Genomic DNA, 16,035 nt, shown 5'->3' on the forward strand with positions numbered 1-16,035 from the left:
TTTTGTCCGCAGGCAGGAGACACCTGTTTGCACGTTGCTGCGCGCTATAATCACTTGTCCATCATTAGGCTCCTCCTCAGTGCTTTCTGTTCTGTCCATGAAAAGAACCAGGTTAGTGCATGTATCCTCTTCATGGCTGCCAGCACCCTTCCCACAAGGCTACCGGACAGGTGTGTTAGTGCAAACGGGAGCAGAGGCTGCTGGGAAGTGCTGCCATGTCACCTATCTGGGACTCAGCCAGCAGTGGGCTTTGCATGGGTGTCACACTGAGTTCTAGTGGCCCTGGCTTATCTGGCCTCCTAGAGAAAGTGTGCCCTTATAATTCCTGTGCACATCACCACATTTGCATATTGAACATTTTCTGGAGATCCTGGGGCAGGCTTTGTTTTTTAAATGTGATTTTAAAAAGAAAACCTACGAGGAAGAATGTGATTTGTAAAGAAGCAAGGGAGGCCGGGTGCAGTGGCTCACATCCCAGTACTTTGGGAAGCCAAGGCAGGAGGATCACTTGAGGCTAGGAGTTCAATACCAGCCCGGGCAACATAGAGAGACCCTGTCTCTACAAAAAATTTTTTTAAAAATTTGGCCGGCCGCGGTGGCTCATGCCTGTAATCCCAGCACTTTGGGAGGCTAAGGTGGGCGGATCACTTCGAGTTCAGGAGTTCAAGACTGGCCTGGCCAACATGGTGAAACCCTGTCTCTACCAAAAATACAAAAATTAGCCAGGCATGGTGGCGTGCACCTGCAATCTCAGCTACTCAGGAAGCTGAGGCAGGAGAATTGCCTGAACCCAGGAGGCAGAGGTTGCCGTGAGCCGAGATCATGCCACTGTACTACAACCTGGGCAACAGAGCAAGACTACATCTCAAAATAAATAAATAATAAGTTAATTAAATTTAAAAATTGGGCACAGTGGCATGTGCCTGTAGTTCCAGCTACTCAGGAGGCTGAGGCAGGAGGATTGTTTGAGTCTAGGAGTTTGAAGCTGTGGTGAGCCATGATCTTGCCACTGCACACCAGTCTGGGCAACAGAATGAGACCCCGTCTCTTTAAAGGAAAAAAAAAACAAAAAACCACCAAGCAAGCATAGGAATTAGCAGTTTTATAACTCCCTAAGTTCTGTTCCTTGCACTGCCACTTACTTACACTTGAGCTGATAGTCTTTCATTTCCATAAAATTGGGCATATAACCTGTAGAGAGTGCCATGCAATGGGGTTTTGAAATAAAGCTGTGAATATTACCGTCTTCCTTAGAAATGTGCACAATTTCCAGCAGTCATTGGATTTGAAAATTAGATTGTCTTGGTATTTATTGACACCTATGTAGTACATTGTTTGGCTTTTCTTTGTTGGAGTGCATAAATCTTAACTAAAAAAAAAAATTAGATTGTGGTGTAGATTAAAAATACCATGAACGGTGGTTTCTGACCCTGGCTGCATATGAGAATCAACAGGGGAATTAAAAATACTGTTCCTGGATCCCACCCCAGTTGAAAGAGTCAGAACCTCTGGGGGTGAGATCCAGGCAATGATGGTGTTTTTAAAAAGCTCTCTGAGTATACAGCCACTGACCTAATCAAGCAGCTAAGTCTGTCATTCCACGGCCTCCCCAGTGGGGTGCTAGGTCATCAGGTGACCCCTGCATAGTCCCCACCAACCAGTGCCTTTCAACCTTGGCAGCATGTCACGGCACTTGAGAGCTTTAAAAAGTCCCCCTGCCCAGCCCACATGGCAGACCAATGAATTCAGAATCTCTGGGAGTGGGACCCAGGCATCATCATTTTTTAAAGCTCTGAAGCTTATTCCAATATTCAGCCAAGGGAAAAGCACTGTGCAGAGCTTCCCTTCAATACACATAGCTAAGTGACTCAGAAATGAAATAAAAATTTTCCCACCCCTCACAAAGATGGCTGAATTTTCATGCTACCCAGGAAAATAGTATCAGGCGCTTTGCCTGATTACCTGATAGGAGAAAGAATGAATTGTTTCACTTCTCCTATATTTGTCTGGTTTATTTATATCATTGTGTTTGGAAAATGACAGCATTTGCATTTGGAATTGGCCCACTAAGCTGCAGTTGTCTTTATCCTCCTTTCATAGTTGATTTTGTGAAAGCATATTTCTTGTATAAAGATAATATGAACATTTATTTATAGGCTATCTGTAAGATGTAGAAAACAGTTGGTCTTGAGTGAACACTGGTTCTTGGTGTTTCCACCCACACAAAGCATATCCTGAGCCTGCAGATGGATTGAGTCCCAGTGGCCCCTTCAGATCTACCCGCTGTAGCTGCAGGCTGGCCTGTCACCTCTTCAGTGCTTGCAGAAGTAGCCATCTTCACAGCTTCTCCTGCTCAATCCAGCACTCAGACACCAAGCAGTTTTCTGACCTCTGACCTCCGACCTCCCTGGGTAAAAGAACAGAGCCAAAAGTGGAATGACTAGCCTGCCTGCCCCAGGCCTCCTGCCTGTCCTCGTGAGGCTTCAGGTCCCACCATTCTCAACAACCCCAGGCCAGCATTACTTTGCCCCTGCGTTTAATCCTGCTGCATGATTTCAGGTATCCCCACTCAGAAAGAAAGGTGATATTGGTGCCGAGGTCACTTAGTTCCAAGATCCCTTTAAGTAGAGCCTCATAACACTTTAACAAAGGGCCCCATTTCAGTCTCAGGCAAATCTCAGTTTGACTTTGAAGAGCCACACCTAGGCCAGGTGGTGAAAAGCTGGGGGCTGTAGGCCATGAGCAGATGAGGTTTAGCAGGCCTTCTAATCAATTCCAGGCTGGAGACACAGCACTTCACGTTGCTGCTGCCCTAAATCACAAGAAGGTGGCCAAAATCTTACTGGAAGCTGGAGCAGATACAACCATTGTTAACAATGTAAGTTGAGTTGCAACATTGCTTTCTGAAGTGGTTCCCACCCCTTTCCAGAATGGGATGTGTACTAAACCCCTGCAGACCCCCAGGCTCAGTGCACTCTGGAAGAGGGGGGATCTCTGCTGGAACCACAGCCCCCAGGGCCATTGGGGGGGACTTGAAGGGGACCCCTGCTCTGAGCAGCCCCAGGAGTTGACAAGCCTTGGGGCCTGCTTTTAGCTGCCTGACTGCAGTGAACACAACCTGGCATGAAAAAGAACTCAGGGATGTCCAGTTAAACTGACGAGTGGATGTTACCCAAAGTGAGTTCCAAGCTGTAAATGCATCTGGTGCTCAGAAAAATGGCTACATTGCCCTCAGATTAGTCAGCTTAAAAATTCTAAAGCAACTCCTTTCTCTTCCACTTCACCTGACCTCACTGTTTCCCTTTCCCCCTCCCCCTCTCACTGTGTGTCCTGCAGAGCCTAGAGCAGGCACCAGCTCAGGTGCGCTTTCTTCGAGGCTGTCCTGCAGTCTCTGCCCCTCTGAATGGTTCAGCAGGGCCTGGAGGGTGCAACAGCTGCTGTGTGGAGGTTTTTTTGAGGGGTGTGGTCTGGGACTGCCGAAGCTGGCACAAGGCTCTTCAGCTTTCTTGGCTCCTGTATCTAGCTCCCCTCTTCCTCCTCCTGCCTTCTGTTAGCTCTACAACCAGTACTGGGGGCGCAGTTCCATCATGCCTTGAATATCTTCCTTTTGCTATCAACTCCTGGGTTTTGGCTTCATCTCCTGAGAACCTACATTATGGCCATAACTCGTAGTTGCTTTTCATATTCAACTTCCTGAATCTCTCTGGCCAGCCCTGATCTGCCCCTCCGGCGTCTTCCCACTGTTTCCCAGGGGAGATTAATCACTGGGCTGGGCCTCAGATCCTCTGTGGTGTTTCCCCAACTGAAACATTCCCCCAGATGCTGTCTGAGTGCTACCTTCCCTCCCCTCTTTGCAGGGAAGCACTCCTTGGTGGGTGGTGCCCAGGCCTTGGCCTCCTAAAGCACTTGTTGCCCCCTTGGTCTGCCCTTGCCCTCAGGTGTCATATATTTTACTTAGCGTGTCCTCCAGTGTGACCCACCTCCCTCACTGGAGGGTCTGAGGCTGATGACCAGGGCCACATCACATAGGTGGCCATGTTTTGCCACGTAGGTGCTGGGTGTGACTGGGCGTGGAACTGCCTGCTTCTGGCCAGAGCTGTGCCAGCTGGGCTATGTGCGTGTGGGATCAGTGGCCCTTTCTCACCTGTCCTACTCTGCCTCTCCTCAGGCAGGCCAGACTCCGCTGGAGACTGCCCGCTACCACAATAACCCGGAAGTTGCTCTTCTCCTTACTAAAGCTCCCCAGGTAGGATTTACTGCCTTTCCATGGTACTGATTATGCGGGGCTACAAAGTTGTTGGGACTCCTGGTTGCAATCTACTGAAGCCACTTCAAACTAACTTAAATACGGAATATAACCAGGCAGTGGAGGTGTAGGCATGCATGAGGGCCCAGGATGACGGGAGTCAAAGGCTTCAAGTCCAGCTCTTCATGTTCATGCCTGGGCTGCCTCATCTTCTCCCTGTGGCTGGATCTTTGTCACGGCCAGCTGCCTGGGTTATAATTTCCCAGCTACTCAGCCAAGGAAGAAGTTCCAGTTTAAGACATCGCAGGAGAGGGCCATGATTGCAGAGTTTAGGCCAAATACCCATCCCTGAAGAAGTGGGACAGGGACTTTAAGAAGAGAAGGGGCATTCCCCAGAGAAAGGCAGGAGGGAGGGGGCCATTCTGGGCAGATAGTCGCCTGCCAGAGATAGTTAAGTACAGTCTAGTTTTCTTTCCTCTTTTACTGACTAATGGTATTTTGACCATCATTTAATTTTCTTTTTAAATGGTGGCTGATGCTTTAGTTGAGGTTGACATTATCTAAGTAACAATAAAGAAACGTAATAATAATTTATAAGCTATTCATAATTCTAGCCTCCTGAAACAACTTTTTGTTTCATCCACAAAATAGATGAAACAGACACATAATTTTTACATAATCGTGCTTATGATGTATATACCCTTTTGTATTTCTTCCTTTTATCCTATTATAAAACAATGTTCTGCAGTCTTCATAATTATTCATTATAATGGAGGCATAATATTATTTTTGTTGCTATTAATAGTTTATTAAGCCATTTCCTTAATGTTGGACATTTAGGTTATTTCCAGATTGGCACTATTCTGTATTACATTATAGCAAACACTGATTGGCTTTCCATCTTATTCTGCAAGAAGAAGATAAAGTCTCAGGGAGTCAAAGGAAGATTTTGAACACAACCCTGCTGCAAAATAACCCGACACCAGCCCAGGGTTTGGGATGGCCTTTATTTCATTTAAGTTTTTAAAACATGCCTAATATAACTAGTAGTTCCTGGAAATGGTTAAGATTTGTGTCTCTGCAAAATTGATCACCCTCTTGTGCATGGAGCTGGTCCTTCTCAGTGGTCTCTGGAAGGCCACAGAGCTCCCGACAAAAGGAAGTCAGTAGGAAAAGCTGCGGGGTTTCCACCTCTAGCAGCTTTTATCGTAAATGGAGTCACATCCATGAATCCTGATAGAAAAATGCTAGTCTCTCATGGATCTAAAAGTATGAAGTGCTGTATAAACGTCAGAACCCATCACATTTCTCTGGCAATTTCAGTATGTGGTCATTTAATGGACAGCCAGCCCCACCCTCAGCCATACAAAGATCATCAAGTCTTACAAGACTGGAGGGTTCCCCAGGCATAGAAAGATTGACGGATCTTTAATCCACCTGTCATTTGTCTTCCAGAGCCCAAGGATCTTCACTTACAGGGCAAAGAGCCTTACTGTGGACCATTTCCCTGTGCAGTTCTTTTTTGTTTCCACTTAAAACAAAAAAAGACTTAAGCAAGTTTCTCCATGCTTACATCGAATAACAAATAAGTTGGATGGCATGCTATGAAAGTTTATTTTATGCATAATTGTATATGCTGAGGCTTTTTCTCAACACAAACAAGGAACTTTAGGCATAAGATGTTATGCATACTGTTCTCTTGATCTGTGGTTACAGAAATAGCATTAGTGTTTGCTTTGCCTGAAAAGAGAAATACCCTTGCCTTAGGCCCTAGTTGGACATGGATTTTAAATGGGCCACAGCAGTACTAAGAGGATACTATTTGTTTATTTATTTGAGACAGAGTCTCGCTATGTCACTCAGGCTGGAGTACAGTGGTGCAATCTCAGTTCACTGCAACCTCCATCTCTGAGGTTCAAGCGATTCTCCTGCCTCAGTCTCCTGAGTAGCTGGGATTACAGGTGCCTGCCACCACACCCAGCTGATTTTTGTATTTTTAGTAGAGACGGGGTTTCACCATGTTGGCCAGGCTGGTCTCGAACTCCTGACCTCAGGTGATCCACCCACCTTCGCCTCCCAAAGTGCTGGGATTACAGACGTGAGCCACCATGCCCAGCCATAGGATACTACTTTTGGAGGCCTCAGGGTCAATATTCCCTCACTTCTGTGGACGGGAAAAGATTAATGACATCCCATTTGGTAGATGGTCTGGTTTGCTGAGAAAGGCTGGAAGCCATGCAAAGTTATTTTCACTGACTAATGATATGATGAATGGAGGGAATTTTGCTGATTATTATTTTGGGTTTGGGTGATCTCTGAGTGTCACTTGTCATTTTGATTGGTGTAGTTCACAAACGCTCTGAAAGTAAATTTTAGGCTGATTCTGGTGCTGTATTAAGAGTCCATACATCAGGTGAGCAATGGGTATAGTCACTTTCTTTCACCATACTTGATTTCCTGGTGAATCTGAATTTAGCTTTAGAAATGACTCGGGGAAGTGGTTCTCAGACTTCTTGGTCTAAGGACTCTTTTACATTTTTAACTATTACGGACCAGAGATTGAAGGTTTCCATCAACTCAAAGATCTGTATTCTGTTAAACACCCTCTGCCAATTAAGCCACCTGAAGGCCGGTAGGGAAGCACCTGACAGTGACTGACAGTCCACTGCGTGCCAGCCACCTATTTTTTCTTGGTGAATCCCAATGACTCCCCGTTTTTCTTTCTTTTTCTTTTTTAAAAATAAAGACGAGGCCGGGTGCGGTGGCTCATGCCTGTAATCCCAGCACTTTGGGAGCCCAAGATGGGCAGATCACGAGGTCAGAAGATCAAAACCATCCTGGCTAGCACAGTGAAACCCCGTCTCTACTGAAAATACAAAAACAAAATTAGCCAGGCATGGTGGTGGGTGCCTGTAGTCCCAGTTACTCGGGAGGCTGAGGCAGGAGAATGGCGTGAACCCAGGAGGCGGAGCTTGCAGTGAGCCGAGATCACGCCACTGCACTCCAGCCTGGGCGACAGAGTGAGACTCCATCTCAAAAAAAAAATAATAAAAAAATAAAGACAAGGTCTTGCTTTGTCTGCCAGGCTGCTCTTAAACTCCTGTCCTCAAGCAGTCCTCCCACTTTGGCCTCCCAAAGTGTTGGGATTATAGGCATGAGCCACTGCGCCTGGCCCGTTTTTACATTTGAGAACACAGAGCTCAGAGAGGTCAAATCACTTTCCCAAAGACCCTATAGCCAGCAGCTACTGGGTTCGAACTGAGATCTGTTCTGACCCACATATGTTTTTCTGTGTCCATTCTGTCAGTCTGCACTGTAAGAGGCAGAGTAAATGCTTCCTTTTGGGGAAGAGATAACTGTCCCATGGTTGGTACCATGGCTCATAGATAAACCTTAATAATATTTTGAATCAAATGGATGTGACTTGGACACAGTTTGGCCAAGGGAGCATCTGCTGGGCTAGCTCAGGTCCAGTGTACCAAGATGGAGAGTGAGACTGTGCCTCACACGGGGCTGCTGCGTTGCACAACTCCAGGAGATGCCATTCATATCCTAGTCTATGTGAATGGCACTCCCTGGAGCACAGTCTCTGTGCATGTAGTTGGCAGTCCTGGCCCAGCATCAGTGTCTGTAGTTATTATCACAGACTTTAAGCTTCTTGAGGTCAGGGATAATATCCTACCTGTCTCCGAGTCCCTGTGGTGCCCAGGACAAGACCTGGGAGGATGGTAGGTGGTCCAGAGGTGCTTGCTTGATGTGAACACCTGCTCTCACCCTCTAGGCTGTAAATTCCATTAGGTCAGAGCCCCTGGTCCAAGGAGAATTCTCTCACACAGATGCTGCGCACACCAGTGGTTGTAACAATGCCGTTTGCCTCCTTCAGGTCTTGCGCTTCAGTCGTGGGCGAAGCCTGAGGAAAAAGAGAGAGAGGCTCAAGGAAGAGAGGAGAGCCCAGTCTGTGCCAAGAGATGAGGTGGCCCAAAGCAAGGTGGGGGGCAGTCCTCCCGCCGTCCCTACATCCGCCCGTGCTCAGAGGGTGGGAAACTATCTTCCTGCTTCGGCCAGGTTCACCTGGTGGCTGCCCGGCCCTCTCTGCCTCTCCTCCTTGCTGGAGCTCTTCAAACTGTTGCCAGTCTTTTTCTCTTTGGTTTCACATCCTCCATTCCCCAAGGTTTCAGGCCATGTGCCTCCGTGTGCGCTGCCCATTACCCGTCCAGTACACATCGGGGGCACACTTACCAGCCCAGGTATCTGTGGCCTTTGCCCATGCCCTGTGGGTAGCACTGCCTCTCTAACACCATGCCCAGATTGTGTAGGGCAGTGGCTCTCAAAATGTGGTGTCCAGTGTGTCACCTGGGACTTTATTAGAAATGATAATTCTTGGGCCTCACCTCAAACCCACAGGATCAGAAACTCGGGTGGGGCCCAGCAATCTATGTTGGAACAAGCCCTCCAGAGGATTCTCATGTGGACTAAAATTTGAGAGTCACTGGCATAAGCCACTTCCATTGAGGGAGGGGAGCAAGGCTATGCTAGCCTGTATGGCTCCCTTATATGAATTAGAAAAAGATGCCCCCTGGGCAGACCCACTGTGCACAGGGCACGCATGGTGAGCAGAGCCCGAGCTGATTTCAGCTCCTCTTGCCCCACACCTCCACCTCAGCTAGGTGCCCTTGTGCCGTGTAGCCCTGGAATAAACCATGCCTTTGAGTTCACTCAGGAGGGAGAAGTCTGGGATATAAAGACAGCTTTTGGCACAGAAAATGTTATCACCAAGGACTTGCTCTTCTATCTGCTATTTCAGAATCCTCTCATCAATTTCCAGGGTTAAGGCATTGCAACTCTGATTAACTTCCTAGGTGTGAATTGTACATATTCAGTTGTGAACATTCTCACAAGGACCAGAAATATGATATTTTTTCATTTCAAAGGATTCTTACTCTGCCATGAATTTTGTGGGTTGGGGTGGGGGAGTAGGGGGGCGGGGGGGTGGGAGGGGGGCTGCATCCAAGGTCAAAGAATGAGTGAGTTATGTTTTGTTGAAATGTAAACGACCAAAAATCTCTAATGCTGAGGTGTTTTGTGTCGGGTAGGTTCCTGGTGTTCTACAACATTGAATTGGACCCAGGAATATATTTAGCTTAGGACCTAATAAATACAATAAAAGCCAAATGTTCAACCAACCAGGAAAACATTCTATGTTAGTTAAGACCACCAAGCAGTGTTTCCTATGTCTGAAATTTATGTTATTTGCAAAGGTTCCCGTGGGTCCCTTACTATATGGAATCTTGCAAAGAAAATTTGACCCTATTAGTGAAAAAGGCCAAGGAAGCAAACGCAATGGGTCTCTGGGCATTTTCCTTCTGTAGGGCAGTGTCTCAGCAGGAGACACCCCCAGCAGTGAACAGGCTGTGGCCAGAAAAGAAGAAGCCAGAGAAGAGTTCCTGTCAGCCTCCCCAGAACCCAGAGCAAAGGATGAGAGGAGGAGAAAGTCAAGGCCCAAGGTCAGGAGACACAGAAAGCAGCCCAGAGGGTGGCTGGGAGGCAGGGTGGTGAGGGTCCTGGCAGAGCGTCATGCCCATCAGCTAAAAAGCCACCTCACTTGGCTGGCTGGTTTGGAGCCAGAGCACAGAAATTAAATCTGGCTAACATCAGACATAAGGTGAATGTGCTGATATATTTCTTTTGACATGTGTGGCTTGGAGTAGGACACCATGTGGTGAAACAAAGTGGGGCTCTTTGCCCAAACGGGGTGACATGGGCGCCACTGACTGGTGTCAGTCTTGCAGAGGTCAAAGCGTTCAGGGGTGTTGTCTCTTCCTCTCTCACAGGTGTCAGCATTTTCTGACCCCACCCCACCAGCCGACCAACAGCCTGGACACCAGAAGAACCTGCATGCTCATAATCACCCTAAAAAGAGGAACAGGCATCGGTGTTCATCCCCACCCCCACCCCATGAGTTCAGGGCATATCAGCTCTACACATTGTACCGGGGCAAGGATGGGAAAGTGATGCAGGTACCTGCTAAGCAATGTCAGGAGAAGGGAACATAGGCCTTCAGCAAGGGTTTTTGTTTAACGGCATTCCTGGGGGCTGATAGCCACTTTAGGCATTGACTTAGTTAAGCATAAGCTTTGAAGGTAAGCCAGATGGCCTCCCCACCTGCACGGTGCAGATCCACTCCTGCTGCTAAGGCTAAGGCAGACAGAGGTGTGTAGCTGCAGAGCTTGCTGCACCATCCTCAGGTGACTAGGTATCTTGAGGCCCCAGGGTATATAAAAGCACCTTGAGGAGAGGGACCATATCTTACCCTCTGAATCTTAGTGTCTACTACACCCAAAGCTTGGCCTATAAGATGTTCCAAAGTTATGACAAGGATGAGCCTATCTCTTCCATCATCTCTATCCCCTGGTATACTGCCTGGTACGTGGTGGGTGCTCAAAACATACCTGATGAAGGAATGAACAAGGGATTGATTCCTTTTTGTTTCTCTCTTAGGCACCAATAAATGGTTGTCGATGTGAACCTCTAATCAACAAGCTGGAGAATCAGTTGGAGGCTACTGTGGAGGAGATAAAAGCAGAGCTGGGATCGGTTCAGGACAAAATGAATACAAAGCTGGGGCAGATAGAGAATAAGACCCAGCACCAAGTATGTCATAAGGCCCAGCTTCCTAATTGCAAGGTGTTCTGGCGGAACATGAACTCAGGAACCAACTTTGACTTTAGCACACCCTTCCACCCTGGGAGTGTCCAATGGGCTGTCAGGGAAGAGGCCTGCTTCTGCTTATGTGATTTTGTTAAAGTACATTTATTTCAGCTTTTTAAAGAACATGTTTAAATTGCTTATTATAAAAATAAGATATCCCCATTACAGAGCATTTTTAGAAATATGAAAATTAGGAAAATAAATCATCTATAAGCCCACTGTGCTGAAAAGCACTAATAATATTTGGGTTTAGGCTGGGAATGGTGGCTCACACCTGTAATCCCAGCACTTTGGGAAGCCAAGGCAGGCAGATCAGTTGAGGTCAGGAGTTCGAGACCATCCTGGCCAACATGGTGAAACCCCACCTCTACTAAAAATACAAAAATTAGCCTGGTGTGGTGGCACACACCTATAATCCCAGCTACTCGGGAGGCTGAGGCATAAGAATTGCTTGAACCTGGGAGGTGGAGGTTGTAGTGAGCAGAGATCATGCCACTGCACTCCAGCCTGGGTGACAGAGCAAGACTCTGTCTAGAAAAAAAAAAAATTGGAGTTTATCTTCTTTGAGTTTTTTTATATGTCAATTTTTGCTACACTCCTTTCCCATTGCATACAAAATTAGAATAATTATGTATTTTTTTCTTTTCCCAACTTTTTATTTTAAAAGTTTTCAAACATACAGAAAAGTTCACAGAATAATGGAGTGAATGCTTGTATATAATCCCTGCAGTCAGCCAATTAATATGTTGCTACATTTGCCTTGTCTCTCTGACACATATGTTTTTTAACTCTTGAACTATTTCAGATTTAGTTGCAGACTGTCCTGACAGGGCATCTCTAAATATTTCAGAATGTTTAGAATAAGAATAACACTTTCAACTTCATAACAATATTGCCTTCACACCTGAGAAAATGTTATCCAGCCCATATTCAGATTTTCTCGGTTTTCGTAAAATAGTATTTGTTACAACTTTTTTTTTTTTTAGATGGGGTCTGACTCTGTCACCTAGAGTGCAGTGTGGCAATCTCAGCTCACTACAGCCTCTCCCTCCTGGGTTCAAGCGATTCTCCCACCTCAGTCTGCTGAGTAGCTGGGACTAAGGCGGATGCCACCATGCCCACCTAATTTTTGTATTTTTTTGGTAGAGACGGGGTTTCACCATGTTGGCTAGGCTGGTGTCAAACTCCTGGGCTCAAGCGACCCGCCTGCCTTGGCCTCCCAAGGTGCTGGGATTTTAGGGGTGATCCACCATGCCCTGCCTATTTTTTTTTTTAAGTTTTTGCCAAATTGAGTAAGGCCATTTTACTGTTTTAAGTTTTATTTCCTTGTTTACTGGTAAGATTAAACATTTTTAAGGCTTATTTGCTATCTGTATTTTATAGAAAGGCCATTTAAAAAATATTTTCTTAGGTCAATAATAGATTAGTGAAGACTGTTTTGTATATAAAAACCCCACTTCGCCTAGCCTAAGCTGAAAGAGGAATGAGAGATGAATGTTGGGATACCTCAAGGGCCTCACTTCAGTTCAAGGGAATGACAGATTAGGGTATAGAATCTTAGCCCTCCTTCCAAATCACCGAGAAAGGACCATGGCACCCTTGAGTCAGATGCTCATACCCGAGCCAGTTAGTGTGACCTGTGAACAAAGCAATGTATACCTATGGCTGCTCTTGAAAACAGCCACCTGGAGGAAGAGCTTAAGGGAGTGGGGAGAGTAGGCCAATCCTAGAAAACAGGAGCAGCACAGGTCACAGGAAAACATGGACTGAAGAGAAAAACAGAAGGTGCTCACCACGTCTCCAGAGCTGATGTTTCTTTTTTCTTAATGTTTTGAACCTCTGGGTGTGGAATGCCACGTGTGTCCCTGACAGGAGGGGAGCTCACCAGTGAGCCTTCGCGGATTGGCTCTTCCTAACAATAGTTCCTTTCATTCTTTGGTCCTTGTCAAAGCAGTGAAAGCTTGGCCCTCCTAGGTGTGGGGGTCCCACAGGAAATGCCAAGATGAAGGGGACTCCAGAAGGGCATGTGATTAAAAAGTGACAACTGCTTGTTCTCTGAAGCAATCCTTTAAGTTCCTTCTACACTCTTCTTACATACTTTAGCTACTTCCAATGAAGCACCAAAAATATTTGCTCACTGCAAGAGCCGGATAAAAGCTCATTTTACTGCCTTGTAGGCAACCACTAACATTTTTTAAAGTGGGGTTGGGGAAGAGAAAAATCTCCATACTTTGAGATGTAGTTTTTTCTTACAGTAGTCTGGGAAATAATGTTTTAAGGCCTACAAGGCCTGCATGGGCTCAGGTTGTGTATTTACTGGATATTCAGAGTCTCTCTCTCTCTTTTTTTTTTTTTTTTGGCTCACTGCAACCTCTGCCTTCCAGGTTCAAATGATTCTCCTGCCTCAGCCTCCCAAGTAGCTGGCACTACAGGCATGTGCCACCACCCCCGGCTAATTTTTGTATTTTTAGTAGAGATGGGGTTTTGCCATGGTGGCCAGGCTGGTCTCAATCTCCTTACCTCAGGTGGTGGGAGTATGGCCCACCACGCCTGGCCTGTATATTCATAGTCCTTATACCTCTTAAACTTTAACAAATGAGATTTTTTTAAAAAAGAAACACTGGCCTCATAGAAACATGCTCAAGAATTCTGAAAAAGTTCCATGAGTCCTACATGCAAATGGAATCAGATAAGGGGTTGACGTTTGCGTGCAGAGGCTCCTACTTGGTTCCCCGAGCCCCTCTGCAGGAGCTGAGAAACCAGGGCTCACCATGAGATCATCTCAGTCTTACACTCTGCTCCACTTGACTCCTAGATGCGTGTTTTGGACAAGCTGATGGTTGAGAGACTTTCTGCAGAGAGGACGGAGTGCCTGAACCGCCTGCAACAGCACTCAGACACGGAGAAGCATGAGGGGGAGAAACGACAGGTAGGAACCAGCATCTGCCAGTCCTTAACTTATGATTTACCACACAGGCCCACTGAGCTCAGGCAGACCTGCCACTGAAAACTCGGAGGCTGAGACTCCCTAAGAGCTTTTGCATTATATAGTGTATCATTTTTATGATACTGAAATGAGGTTAATAGAAAAGAACCTGTAGTTCTGTTTATGTCCATGGCTGAATATGCTGGCAACAGATGAAGACCGAACATGCTGGAGAAGATGCCATTTCTGTCCTGAACTCATTCCATGTATTGTGCATTGTTAGGCCATTACAGTTTTAGAACAAGACATAGTTTCTACCCTCAGGGAGTTTACTGTCTCACCAAGATAAGAGACATGGAATGAGTACAGTGAGTGTGTGAGGACTCAGGCTTTCTAAGCAACCAGAAGTACTTGGTTTGGAAGATTTGGGTGGTTTTGGGTGGTTGAGTTTAAGGTGGCTCTAAGTCACTTAATGAAGATTATAGATAGCTCTCTGCTTGGGTGCCTGCTGTGGCCTATAGGAGGGTGGCTTAGTCTGTCTGTGTTGCTATAAAGGAATACCTGAGGCTGGGTAATTTGTAAAGAAGAGAGTTCTTTGGCTTATGGTTCTGCAGGCTGTACAAGAAGCATAGTGCCAGCATCTGCATCTGGTGAGGGCCTCAGGAAGCTTCCACTCATGGTAGAAGGTAAAGGGGAGCTGGTATGCACAGATCACCTAGTGAGACAGGAGGCAAGAGAGACAGGAGGGAGGTGCCAGGCTGTTTGAAGCAACCAGCTCCTTCAAAAACTAATAGAGCGGACGGGCGCAGTGGCTCACGCCTGTAATCCCAGCACTTTGGGAGGCCTAGGTGGGCGGATCACGAGGTCAGGAGACCGAGACCATCCTGGCTAACGCGGTGAAACCCCACCTCTACTAAGGACACAAAAAACTTAGCCAGGCGTGGTGGCGGAGGCCTGTAGTCCCAGCTACTTGGGAGGCTGAGGCAGGAGAATGGTGTGAACCCAGGAGGCAGAGCTTGCAGTGAGCCGAGATTGTGCCACTGCACTCCACCCTGGGTGACAGAGCGAGACTTCCATCTCAAAAAAAAAAAAAAAAAAAAAAACTAATAGAGCAAGAACTTACTAACCGTGAGGATGGTACCAAGCCAGTCATGAGGCATTCACCCCCTTGACACAAACACCTCCCATGAGGCCCCACCTCCAACATTGGGGATCAAATTTCAACATGAGATTTGGAGGGGTCAAATATCCAAACCCATAGCAGTGGGCAAGTCATAACTTTTGGGTTTGTTAGATGGTATCCTCAACTGTTATAATTGAAAAGTCCATCCTCGATGCTTTAATTCATAAACCACGTATCAAATTCACTTGATTCTTCTGTGTACTTATTTGTGGGTTTGTTTTTTTTTTTTTTTTTAAAGATATCCTTGGTGGATGAATTAAAAACCTGGTGCATGTTAAAGATTCAGAATCTGGAGCAGAAGCTTTCTGGAGATTCTAGAGCCTGCAGAGCTAAATCCACACCGTCTACTTGCGAGTCCTCTACAGGTAACCCATATACAGAGAGCCGTTTTGTCCAAAAGGAACACGACCAGCAGCTCTTGTGCTCTCCTGCACTGAAAGGCAGTACGTATGCTAGGGCTGTGGGAAACACTGGATGGTAAAGTGCACTCTGTAGGGGCAAGGACTGTATTTTGCTCGTAACCATATATTCAGTTGCTATATAATAATAAAGCACTCATTTATGTGCTCAGACTTATTTGAATAAAGGAATTAAAGAATTGTTGATTGGTGATAACATTGCTTTGAGTACAGTGTTGATAGTATCAGAGTGGACCCCAAAGATGAGAGGTGATGAAGATCCATCGGTCTCCTCAGCAGGGCTCTTCTTCCCTTGCCTTTTGTGCCTTTTACCTCTTCCTTCTCTTTGATCTGCCTTTTACTTTTGTCCAACTATGCAAATCCTCATTAAACATCAGTTCTTACATAGAACTTGCCCCCAGTGCTAGATAGGAAATGCTGCAAGCAAACCATCTTTACATTAGCCACAGTGATTATACTCAATAATGACAATTTTGAGGACATTCAGAGCCTGGGTAACTAGGCCTCAGTGGGGGATTTTGATATAAGTGCTTTGTGTTACCACAGGCCATCT

At 46.3% G+C, this 16,035-nt stretch overlaps 1 protein-coding gene and 1 long non-coding RNA gene across 11 annotated transcripts in view; one reads left to right on the forward strand and one right to left on the reverse strand.

Annotated features, from left to right (window-relative positions):
• The window catches only part of ANKRD6 (ankyrin repeat domain 6), a 64,306-nt gene that overhangs the window by 46,608 nt on the left and 1,663 nt on the right, over positions 1–16,035 (forward strand). For 6 of the 10 annotated variants that reach the window (XM_024248662.3, XM_054557864.2, XM_024248665.3 and 3 more), the window contains 9 exons: positions 13–111; positions 2,780–2,878; positions 4,169–4,246; positions 8,130–8,234; positions 9,616–9,750; positions 10,078–10,263; positions 10,745–10,897; positions 13,770–13,883; positions 15,302–15,428. In XM_024248662.3, coding sequence (XP_024104430.2) covers positions 13–111; positions 2,780–2,878; positions 4,169–4,246; positions 8,130–8,234; positions 9,616–9,750; positions 10,078–10,263; positions 10,745–10,897; positions 13,770–13,883; positions 15,302–15,428 — 1,096 coding nt within the window. The remainder of the gene's footprint in view (positions 1–12; positions 112–2,779; positions 2,879–4,168; positions 4,247–8,129; positions 8,235–9,615; positions 9,751–10,077; positions 10,264–10,744; positions 10,898–13,769; positions 13,884–15,301; positions 15,429–16,035) is intronic. The other 4 variants (XM_063724905.1, XM_063724906.1, XM_063724907.1 and 1 more) reach the window with 2 other exon arrangements.
• LOC134761538 (uncharacterized) lies at positions 1,995–8,156 on the reverse strand. The gene is made up of 2 exons (XR_010140253.1): positions 7,929–8,156; positions 1,995–2,407 (listed from the first exon to the last, which is right to left on the reverse strand). It is a non-coding gene; the product is annotated as an uncharacterized LOC134761538 (long non-coding RNA).

This window comes from Pongo abelii, chromosome 5 (genome assembly GCF_028885655.2).
Source record: "Pongo abelii isolate AG06213 chromosome 5, NHGRI_mPonAbe1-v2.0_pri, whole genome shotgun sequence".
Taxonomy (NCBI): domain Eukaryota; kingdom Metazoa; phylum Chordata; class Mammalia; order Primates; family Hominidae; genus Pongo; species Pongo abelii.